The sequence below is a fragment of the Nothobranchius furzeri genome, chromosome 16 (genome assembly GCF_043380555.1).
Source record: "Nothobranchius furzeri strain GRZ-AD chromosome 16, NfurGRZ-RIMD1, whole genome shotgun sequence".
NCBI classification, from domain to species: domain Eukaryota; kingdom Metazoa; phylum Chordata; class Actinopteri; order Cyprinodontiformes; family Nothobranchiidae; genus Nothobranchius; species Nothobranchius furzeri.
Window position 1 is genome coordinate 36,631,585 of NC_091756.1, and position 12,265 is coordinate 36,643,849.

General features: G+C 40.0%; 1 protein-coding gene across 7 annotated transcripts in view; it reads left to right on the forward strand.

Annotated features, from left to right (window-relative positions):
• The window catches only part of LOC107387904 (protocadherin-15), a 514,972-nt gene that overhangs the window by 275,892 nt on the left and 226,815 nt on the right, over positions 1–12,265 (forward strand). For all 7 annotated transcript variants that reach the window (XR_011516897.1, XM_054749198.2, XM_054749199.2 and 4 more), the window contains exons 17-18: positions 8,997–9,129; positions 10,243–10,322. Coding sequence is in view for 6 of the 7 variants with exons in the window: in XM_054749198.2 (XP_054605173.2) it covers positions 8,997–9,129; positions 10,243–10,322 (213 nt within the window). In the remaining variant the exon portion in view is untranslated. The remainder of the gene's footprint in view (positions 1–8,996; positions 9,130–10,242; positions 10,323–12,265) is intronic.

Genomic DNA, 12,265 nt, shown 5'->3' on the forward strand with positions numbered 1-12,265 from the left:
TCTCTGTCTATCACTCCCTCTTTATTACTGCCTCTTTGCCATTCTCTTAAGTCTGTTTTCAAGCAAGTGCTCTTCTTTTAATATACCATGACTTATCATTCTAGAGGAGGAAAAATGTCTGCAAAGGCATCTAAAAGAGAAAAAAGAAATAGTACAAGTGTGAGTATAAAAAAAAAGCAGAAGAAGGGAATTTAATAAAAGGTTCCTCTTATAACTGAACCCTTTCACTTCAACAGCAATAAAATAATCTTCCTCTCAGGACATGCACAGCAGTGGTGACCAGTCCTGGTCCTCGGGGGTCACCCAGCATGTTTTGGTTGTTTTCCAACACATTTGATTCAGTGGTCTAATTTAGGATGTCATCAGTCTCTGAAGAAGCATGCTAATCATTCAGAGATAAAAATCAGGTCTGTTAAAGTAGGGAAGGCGGCCCTCGAGGACCACTATCGGACACTGATGTCCAATCACTGATGTGTAGTGTTTGCTAATTCTGTCAAACTTGGTGACAAAATGAATGCCTCAATGTCTGCATCATGACTCTGTCATGTCTTGTTTGCCACTGACTCTGCCTGTTTTTAGATTTTACAGTGGACCATAACATTTTTTTATCTCCTTTGTTCCTGGCTCAGAGAAGTTTCTGAAATTCCATTCATCCTGTACTCCCGAGGTATTCACTTCCGGTCCTGGAGGGCCGGTATCCAGCACGTTTTAGTGGTTTCTCTGCTCCAACACACTTGATCCAGTGGTTTAATCACCTGTGCAGCAGCTCATCAGCCTTCGCAGAAGCCTGCTAATCACCTACTGATTGAAATCAGGTGTGTTGAAACAGAGTTAAAACTGAAACGTGCTGGATACTGGCCCCTCAGGCATTGAATACCCCTGCTCTACACTTTTGTCTTTGGAGGTTCCACAGGGCTTGATCCGAGGTTCTTTGTTTTTTTATATACCTGCTGCCTCTACGGTCTACTTTAAGGAAGCACAAGATTGCTTTTTATTGTCATGCAGCCGATAAACAGGTGTATATGCACCTGAAATGAAAGGCTAGTTTTAACTTTTAGGTTGGAATGAAAGAAAAAAAGATCCCAAGTCCCAACACACTTAAGAAAGAACGCTTAGCTGGAAACTTCAAAATCCTTACTTTTGCTTTCAACGCTGTGTGAAATGTTAATTTTCATTTGATTACAATGGCTGTTTAATAGCTCTTTTCCATCGCCTGGTCTGGAACGGTCAGGTCTGGGTATTATGGACCGGTATGTACCGGCATGGGTCTAGAAGTTTTCTGGCAAGAGATTCTATCGCATTCCAGGCTCCAGTTACTAGGCGGGGTGGCATAATGCGTCACGCGCGATGTGTGCCTTAACGTCACACAGCGCGACGAGATCGCACCAAAACACAACAATGGAGTCCAGTCAGCAGCGCGTTCTTTCTGTTCTTGGTGTTTGGTATATTCTTTACACCCACATCACGATAGCATTTAGAGCTATGCTGTGCGCATCAAGGAGGAGGGCAGCTGAAAGGCGACGGCGCTTTCTGAAATTAATATCGGACACGTGGCATAACTTTCTACTGTTGAGACAACGACGGAGGCGCCAGGTGGTAAGTAACTTCTAATGCTGTAATACGTCGTTATAATCTCTGAGGGGGTGTCTAGGGCAACTATCAAAAAAGAAAAACTAAATAAAGCACCAAAATCAAATGGTTTGGTTGTATATTGATCATTTTTAAGACATGCTAAACATGAAAGGCCAACACCTAACTATGCAGGTTTCAAACAGCTTCTGCACACATGGACACTAGTCAACACGAGGGCCTGAATCCTTCACTCTTTACTTCCTGGGCATGTCATAGATAAGTTGTGCAGCTATTTTTAAATTATTGTAATTAATTATATAGATAATTACCAGCAATACCACATTTGTGCATTTAATAAAGTGAACAAAACATAGCCAGTCACTGGTAGCTCCATAAAGAACAGCTGTTATTTTAACCTTAAACAAATTCTATTTATGTGAACTTTATGTCTATAACCATACTGCTTCAATCTTTTTCACCGCACTATTGTTTTAACTTTTACTGTGTTATGACTGTTTTAATTTATTTATTTTTTTTAGTTGGCTCTTTTGAATCAGCGACGGCACCCAACTGTGTGGGCCTTCAGCCGTGCCAGTGCCTTCTGGGATGTGACCATGCCAAACTTCACTTCGTCAGATTGGATAACTCATTTCCGAATGTCAGAAGAGACCTTTTCATATCTTTGTTCCAAGCTCTGTCCAGCCATGCATAAAAAGAACACCAACTTCAGAGCCTGCGTGCCACTCAGGAAAAGAGTTGCAATTGCACTGTGGAAGCCTGCAACTAACAGTGAATACAGGAGCATTGGGCTTCTTTTAGGTGTCAGCACGACCTCTGTGTGCCGCTGTGAGCAGGACTTCTGTAAGGCTGTCTGTAAAATCTTGCTTGCCGAGGTTATTGCTTTTCCAACTCTGCAAAAGCTACAGGAAATGGCTGACTATTTTGAGACCAGGTGGGGGGTTCCTCAGTGTGTGGGTGCCATTGATGGTTCCCATATCCCATAGCACCACAGGAATTCCACACAGACTACATCAATAGGAAAGGTTGGCATTCCATAATCCTCCAGGGCATTGTGGATGGCAGAGGCATGTTCTGGAATGTTAATGCAGGTCAGCCAGGTAGCTTACATGATGCCCGTGTGCTGTGATTGTCCACATTTTGGGACTTGGTTGCTCATGGACAACTGCACCCGACTAGCACCAAGAACATTGAGGGAGTAAATGTAGGCTTTTATGTGCTCAGGAACTCTGCCTATCCTCTATAGAACTGGCTCCTAAAACCATTTTCAGATAATCGTCGTTTCACTGCTGAACAACAGACGTACAACAGGAAAACGTCCAGAGCCAGAGTTGTGGTCGAAAATGCATTTGGGAGGCTAAAGGGTAGGTGGCGATGTCTTCTGAAGAGAAACGACAGTGATGTAGAGCTTCTTAAATACATGGTGCTGACCTGTTGTGTGCTTCACAATATCTGTGAGAGCCATGGGGAGGAATATGCAGAATGTGACGCACCTGCTGATGAACCAGTGGTTGCAAATATGCAGGAAGTTGCAGAGGAGGGCAGTGAAGTGCGTGAAGATCTGATGCAACACTTCAACAGCTGACCTCAATTTGTGTTTTTTTCTTTTTATTGTTTTGACACTTTTAACTGTTGGAAACCTGTAGTTTGAACTGAAATGTTTGTTTTATTTTCTGAACTTAATAAAGTACACTATTTTACTTTTAAAAAACTGTTGCACCTTTCCATTTTAACATGTATTTAAGGTGGGCTGTAATGTAATCTACATATATTATGTAAATTTAAATTTGCGAGGTAAATTGTTTCCAATACAATTCATGCACACCTTGTTTTTCTTTGAAATTTTATTGATAAAAAGGACAAACGTGGGATAAAAAAATTACAGGACAAATACACAGCTCCTTACTGCCTGGGTGGTGGCAGGAAGTCAGAGGAGCTGCCCATTCTTTGTGCGAGCAGTCCAAGAACAGCATTTAGGGCACCCAAATGTTCAAAATATCGCTCTGCGATCTGAGATTCATGCTGCCTTGCTGCTGCAACGTCTTGTTGCATCCAGTTAACCTGCTCCCGGCTTATGCCTTCCATTCCGTCCATCTGCCTGCCATCTGCGATCTGCAACTCATCAAATATCATCTGAGTACGTGCTTCCAATCGCCGTCTTCGGTCACCTGGAAACAACAACATTGGCAATTACATTTGTGTTTATATGGATAACAAAATGTCAGTTGTCCTGTGAACTTGTCAGTTTCGTTTATGCACAAAGCAATTTTTAGAATTTTATATTTTTCAGCTTTGCACGACACTGTTCGGAGGTGCGCTGGAATCCTTCAGCTGCCATGCGCTGAGAAACTTCTTTAGGACTTTCTCATTTCTTATCATCCCATCCAGCTCGGCCTGACTGTTGCTATCTCCGATGATGGTGAGGAACATTTGTAGCTCCGCACTGGACCAAAAGCTATTACTTGCAGGCATTTTCGCGCACAAGGAGTACAGCCAATCACTGGAACTCTGGTAGCTCTTTTCCATCGCCTGGGATTGTCGCGGGTAGTTACGTAATTTCTCCCCCAATCAGAGGACTCTAGACCTTTTACGCTATGCCTCCGCCCAGACCAAAAATCTCTGGACCCACAACAGAAGGGGTCCCGCTCTGGCCCGCCACTGGCCCGGTCCGGGTAGGTTTCTTGTACTGGTTCAACAATCGAAACAAAATATTTAGCGACCCAATCCTTCCCATTCCATGCCAGTTTGGTCGATGGAAAAGACCCATAAAAGTCCATTTTAGCCTGTTTAAATTGATCTTATCCTTTATTCTAATCCTTTTATGTTTATCACTTTGACCAATAACTCTTTACAATAGATTTATAAATAAAGAAGACTTGACTTTTGCCTTTTAACCAACAAAAAGGAACTTGAAAATTAATAGTTTTGTTCTTACTTGACTTCTGATTTCATCTCCTCTTGAAGGATTAAATCAATAAGGAGCAGTAACTCTTCCCAGCTCCCAGCTGCAGGCTTCTCCCCCTCTTTCCCCTTCCAATTTCAGGGAAATAGCAGCTGCTCCTTATGTTTTCTAAACTCTGTGTATTGATTTAGTAGCTAAAAGTCTTGCAGAGAGAAGTTAAATTGTGAAATTTTAGTTATAGCAATTACCAGGCCATATTTCTGAACAGAAGTTAATCCAGACATTGAGCGGTTCACCCTCTGGAACTCAGTCAACCTACACCGAATCACAAATTGATGCAACAGCTGCACTGACAGGGGGTTTGATTTCCTGGGTGTTTTGTGCTGCACAAAGTCTTGACTCATAAAAAAATTACAGAACAGGGACTCTGTGCATTCTGCAGTCTACAAAAGCAACACTGTTTTATGTAATTGCTTTTGTTTGCAGCACTTTTCTTGTTTTGGATTTTGCCAAAAACTTATAAGATATTTGCATCAGTAAAAAGTAAACAGAACTGCAGTAACCTTTAGAAACTTGTAAAGTGTGTTTCAGTTATATTTGTGAACTTATCAGCAGATTGTTGTTTTCTGATGCCCACAAAGCTCATGGACACAGTTCTTTGTGCACTGCACTTGGGGAATAGCTCAACAAAAGGATAAATTAACACTGCAGTGTCCTTGAGACAGGACAAAAAGCTGAGTTGTTACACTAAGAAGTGCAGAACAAAAGCAGCAATCAGTTAAACACACAAGTTAACAACAATTAATCAAGTTTATTTTTTGTCCCTTTAAACCAGTGTTTTAGAGAGAAGCTCTGAGAAGACAAAATGTTCTACATGCCCAAACAAATGGCCTTTAAGAAGCCAGTGATGTTCTAATTTATGAAGTTATAGTTTGATTTTAGGGACAGCGCAATTATATTTATGCTTTCCAAACCTTTTGTTTTACACGTTCGTGGAAGGCATGGTTCTTAAGTTCTTAAATATAACTGAGGTGCAGCCCAGGGTGAATGATGGATAGAAACAAGAGCAAGGCTGAGGTGATTTGGACATGTGCCGAGGAAAGATGGTGGAAATATTCAACAAAGGATGTTGAACAGGGAGCTGCCAGGGAGGAGGAAACAAAGATGTAGTGAAGGAGGGCAATGAGCAGAAGTTTGATGTGAAAAAGGAGATGGAGGCTGAGGATCTGCTGTAGTGACCTCTAAAAGTGCATACAGTAGTTCTATTATGTATCAATACCTTATGCCTGGCTTTTTTCTCTTGAAGGGGTCTATCCTCAAATATTCATTTTTCATAAGAGATGTCATCAAACCCGAACAAAGAAGTTCTGGAGAAGCGTTCAGGAACTTGAGAAGTGAGGTCTTCTTTGACTTTCCTGATTACTCACATGAGAAGACACATTTTTGTTTTTTTTTAACTCCTGCTAAGTTCAGACACTTAACTGAATACTTAGTCAAAGAAACTCACTAGGTATGTTTCCACTGTGAGAACTTTGGGGTAAATTCTGGGAGGAGCTCAGTCCTCTCATCTGTTGTCTCAATTTAAATTCAGCTCTTTCAGGACTTTGCACAGACGTCAGCATCGCGACTGCCTCAGCAGTGAGTGGTGTCACTGATCAGTGCTACAAAGCATCCACAGTAAAATTAATAACAAAAAGTTTTCTTCTATCAAACTCCAGCTAAATTTAATGTACTCTGAGAATAGAAGCAGCTGTGTAAAATGTGGCATTCAGTGACCAGATGGAAGTTTAGTTTTTTATGGCGTTCTGTGAGAAAACAAAGTCCCCTGAATATACTGTGGGAGGAAATCATGCAGTTTTCTGGTGTTGGAGTTTAGCAACAGTGATTTTAAAGCAGCACGGTTTTATTTTGCTTCCATTCTGCTTCACAAGCAAGTCTTCTATCTTTACTAATGCCGCTTGTTTTGAACGACATCTGCTGATGTAATTTCCTGCAATTACAACTAATCAAAGTGAGTTAACTAAAATTCCACTCAGCTACTCCAAGCCATTTTGAGTACCTTTCACTGATCAGGTACTCCGAAGAAATGGTTTGATTGGTCGGCCCGGCGAGTTGGAGACACACTTATATCAGGATGTTTCTGTAAAATTACCCCGAAGTTTCGACAGTGGAAATGTGCCTAATGGTGTCCAGAAAACAGGTAGATCCCTAAAAACAGTGGCCACCACCAGCAGGCAAAGGGGGTCAAGAAAAATTGTAAATGGCCTGCATTTGTCTAGCAAATAAAACTGGTTGATGTGTCTAAAATGCATTTATTTTACTGCTGTGCAATAAATAAATAATGGATTTCTCTTTCCAACAATACTCATCAGTCATCATAAAATCAGAACCCTCTGTCTTCTGCTACTTGTTTCCAGCTTCATAGCTGCCAAATCAATAGAATGTGAACCACTGCAGATTGAGGTGGTTCCAGTGATTGGCTCACAGATTGTCTCCAGATTTCCCCAGACCCAGTGTTTATCCCAAAAGAAAACATAACCGGCATGACAAATCAATATCTCTTGATGCTAGCTGCTTCAGGTCGGGACCCAAAAATGAGCTGCGTCCTCTTCCTCTTGGGCATCAACAAAACGCAATAAACAACTTTTTGTTTTTCTACAGAAGGATTTTTAAGTTATTTGATGCTTCCTTGACCAAATCCTTTATTTGGAAACAATAAAGAACTGTTAATATGCACAGTGAGCTAGAAGAGAGTTTTAATGCATAAAGAAAACTTGATTTTAAATTTAAACAACACAAACACTCGGATCATCCTCCAGAACCTCCAGGATGTCCAGAGAATCATTATGTTGTGAAAAAGGATGCCAGATGTCAAGGCTTGAGTGAACCATAAAGTAAAAACTCAACTACTCAAACCCAAATGGGCATGGGAGGGGGTAGGGGAAGTAGATTCTTCTTCTTTTTTCTTTTCTCATTCTTTGTCTTCTTTTTCTTGCTCTTCTCGATCTTCTTGTTCTTGTTTTCTTTTTGCGCTATTTCTTTTTTCTTTTACCTTTTCTGCTTCTTCCTTCTCTTTTTCTTCTTCTCATTATTAAAATGCAAAGTAGATTATTTTGCATCACTTTCCCACTAAAGTCATAATGAGGAGAAAAACAACCCTGCAAACAGTCAACGTCGCATGGATGTGCCGATCATGTCTATATTGAGTCTGTTCGTCCAGACCACGTCTGTAGGATGTCCAAACTAGGTCTTTGTACAGTGGGAATGACTTTTAACGTAATCTTTGGAACCATTTTGGCTACAATAAGCCATTATAAAATGAATTTTGCTGTTTGATTGATAAAACTCCTCAATTCAATTCAATTAATTTCAATTCAATTCAAAGCTACTTTATTAATCCCAGAGGGAAATTAAAGCTCCCACATGGTTGTTGTATTGTTGTATGCTGTATGTGGGACTCCATCTATAAATGTGGAATATGTAAAAAATGTGCTTTGTAAATCATTCATACAGTAAAATATGCACCAACTACCATGGCCAACTGCATGAACAGAAATGTTTCCTATTGGATATATTTTTGGCTTTGAACTTGTAGGATATTAAAAATAAACAATAAAATAAACTAGAGAGAGAGAGAGACAGAGAGAACATTTCATTGGATTAAATTATGAAAGAGATGAGAAAATCAGGTAGTGGCAGCAAAACTTCATTTACATTGCAAACATTTTGAATGGAATTCAGTTTATTTATATAGCTTTAATTCACAAGAGTCATCATGTTCATGCTAAAAGAAAACTTTTTTTTTTTTACCATTTCACCATCTAGTGACATTTTAAGTTTTGTAACATTTACCACGTCGTTGCACTTGTTTCCTTCTGTTATCTAAGCTGCACTGTAAAGCCTCTGCTGATTTCAGCAGCATTGTAAAGGTGCTGAGCAATGTAGCTAAAATGTAAGTGTTTAAAATGCGAGGCCTATCTAGTTCAACAAAAACATAGGAAAGGCCAAACGGTTTACACTTCTATTTGCCCTGCTGGGTTACATCAAATGTCCTTTCACTAAAAGGTCAGCATGACTGAACTAATGAAGCAGCTGAATATGTTTGGTCAGAAGGCACAATAAGCGCTGTGAAAAAAGACGTTTTTTTTTTCCAAAGCCCAGCGGCAAAAAAAAACAAACACCCAGCCTCTTTCTTTGCCACTTACACAGTTGTTGACTTTAAACTCTTATTGATTAGTTAAACACAGCATGAAGAGCAAGGACACAAACGCTGTGCAGTCTTTCTTGTCTTAAATCACAAACTTTTCACTCTCCCTGGTGCTTTTCCCACCACTATTCTTCTTCACAGGGCTTCTGTTTTTATTTCCACCTGCCCTTTTCAGCCAGCCCTCTACTTCTGTTGTTTTACAGAAACATCATCCCTCTGTATATGTGCTCCTATTGTCAATTCCACTTGCTCAACTTTGTTGTCTTTTGTCTTTCCACCCACTCCAACTCTCTTCAGGTCATCCATTACAACAGTCTATATTGAAATTTTACCGCCAAACAATCAGAGCCCTCCTCGTTTCCCGCGGCAACAATACAACCTCGAGATCAGTGAAGCTATGAGGACTGGTGCTACACTGCTTAACCTGCAGGTAAACACACACACACACACACACACACACACACACACACACACACACACTCCAGCACAATCAGTAAGATTGTATTTTTGCAGAGATTTTATTTCTTCGAGGAAATCTTGAAAGTTGTGCACTAAAAAATAAAGGCAAGATGTTACGCATTAATTATATGTCACAGTTCACTTAATCACATTTTTGCTGAAGCTGTTTTCCATAAATCTTCAATACACTTTAGCTTTTTCAGCTTATTCTTCATTTTTCATTCATCCATCAATAACTATGATATAACCAGCTAAAGGGTTTACTGGTTAAATACATATTGTTTAAACTGATCCATTACTTGAATGTGTTTTTCCTTTTGAGTTCCACTTGCCATGCTTCTCTATCATTGTTGTTTAATTTCTTTTAAATAGATGTCCAAACACTTTACACTTTACACTGCGTCATGCTGCGAACCCTACTCCAGTCGCCTTCTGTTTGTGTGTTTTGTCCTTTGGAAGAACCTATTCCTGTCTGTGGATGTTTGCAGGTTTAAAGTTTACTGGAATATTGTGTTTGATATTCCATAACTTGAAGGGAGTCAGAAAAACCTTATGAGGATTTGTGACATGTAGACTGAGGTGTATGTTTTGAGACTTGTGCTTTGAAACTTGTACATTTTTTTGAGTACGTTACAAAACCAAAGTTTCACGTTGCAAAACAAGAATTGCATGCAATAAAATGAAAGTTACATGTTACAAATTACATGAATTAAAGTCTAATCCTCGCTCAGTACTCCTGGGCCATATGGCTGTTGGTCTCACCAATCAGACACACTTCTGCACCCCCGCGTCCTCCACTTATCACACACTCACGTATTTAGTAACAGAACACCACTGGTGTGAGTGGTTCTCCGCTCAATAATATCAGAAAAGAAGAAACAGTCGGCTGCTTCCACTTGAACTTTAGGACAAACTACCAGAGTTCCAAAAAGAAAAACACAATTTGAAGTCAAGTCACGGAGGACAAAAGGTGTTTGAACCTGGAAAAACAGTGACTGCAACATGTGCAACAGGTGGACGACCTTATTAAATCTGCACCTACTCAGTGTGAGTGTGTGTGTCACTGTTTTCTTGTCTTTCTTAGGCAGAAGATCGAGAGGATGACCTGATAGCCTACACAATCCAGAGTGGAGATTTTAAAGGAAATTTTGAACTGCTGCAGAAGTAAGTTTTTTCATGCACAGATCATCTAGTTAAGAAAAAAAAACAAGATTCATTTAATTATTATTGTTAAAATCTGTGGACTATGTATGTAGCCTAATTTGTATCTGTATGTGTGTGATTGTGACTAAAAGCAGGATGAATTTTATTATGCTGCTTGGACTCTGCCAAAGGCTTCAGATAGACAAACACCACCTCTCTCCATCATGCACACACAGACAAACTCTGGGGGCTTTTATTGCATTTATAAAATTACTATTTTATCACATTTTTTAAAAGCATTTGTGGTGCTGGAATAAAATGCTCCTAGAAGGGGTATGGAGGGAAACGAAAAGAGTCGAAGTAATGAAAGGCTGCATAAATGGGCTGAAGTCTAATGATGAAGGAAGGAAGGAAGGAAGGAAGGAAGGAAGGAAGGAAGGAAGGAAGGAAGGAAGGAAGGAAGGAAGGAAGGAAGGAAGGAAGGAAGGAAGGAAGGAAGGAAGGAAGGAAGGAAGGAAGGAAGGAAGGAAGGAAGGAAGGAAGGAAGGAAGGAAGGAAGGAAGGAAGGAAGGAAGGAAGGAAGGAAGGAAGGAAGGAAGGAAGGAAGGAAGGAAGGAAGGAAGGAAGGAAGGAAGGAAGGAAGGAAGAGAGGGAGGGAGGGAGGGAGGGAGGGAGGGAGGGAGGGAAATTAAATTAAATTCACCAGCTTTCATTTTTACATTTTAGGAAGATGTGTTGGGATGTGTGTGACACTGAGCAATCTCCTAATATGTACATGCCTGAATGCTGCATTGCCTCAGCAGGACTTTGCACTGTGGCACAATAAAAACAATTAAATGTTGTGCTACACAGGTTCAATGTGCCATGTAACTTAGATTGCAATGTTAATTTTTCAAAGTTTTGCCAAAAATTAAGCTCATAAAAGTGCATCAATTTTAAACCAAATAATTGCTGCTTGGAAATCAATTTAACAATGCTGACTAATCTATGGCTTAGCCTGCACTTGGAAATTTATTTTTAACTGGTTGTAGATCGCCTGTGTAACGCTGTTGTAATTAAATAAAAGGATAACAGGTACAAAGGTCCTTCTGAAGGATGCAGCACTGTCTAACAAACAAAGCATCACCCTGAGGGCTGTTTGTTGGTGGTGGAGAGGCAAAAGACCTAAGCTCCTATTTGGTATGCAAATAATCATGATGGATTGACAGACGGTCGGTCGGTCGGTCGTTCGTTCCAAGCTTGGAAATGTCCAAATGTCTTGCACCGTAGAACTGTAGATCTGATCATTCTGCAAAGGAAAGCATCGTTCATGGTTCAGGTTACAAACGTAAACAAAACCCACTACTATTGACATCAGAGTTGTTCAAAATTAAAGATATTTTAACATTAGAAACAATACCGTACCATACCAGTTAGATATTGTGTTACATTTAAAAACAGCATGGCAGCTGAGCAAAGTGTCGTACAGGAAATGTACAAAAAAGATACTAGGCACCGATATAGACATTGTTCCATAGAGACAAATGTTGTATCAACATACTAAAAATTCACTAAAACTAGAAACTGCATAAACAGCATTTAAAAACAAGTAAAAAGGCCTACAACTAAAAGCAAGACTCATTTAAAACAAAAGGGCTACAAAAGTAGGGATTAAAAGGAACTGAGGAAAAAGTAATCACCGACCAAAAGCCAAGTTGTAAAAGTGTGCCTTTAGTATCGATATAAATCTAGCAAGGGAGTGTGTCTGCCTCTCAAAAAGTGGGATTGTGTTCCAGAGTTTGGGGATGGTAAACAAGAAAGCTTGCTGCCCACATGATTTGTACTTTGTCCAGGGGTGCACTGTAGCAGGTGATCAGCTCACCTTAATGAATGTGAGGGCACATATGGGGTGATCAACTCAGACAAATAATCAGGAGCTTAAACATTCATAGCCTTGTAGAGATAGGTCAGAATTTTTAAACTCA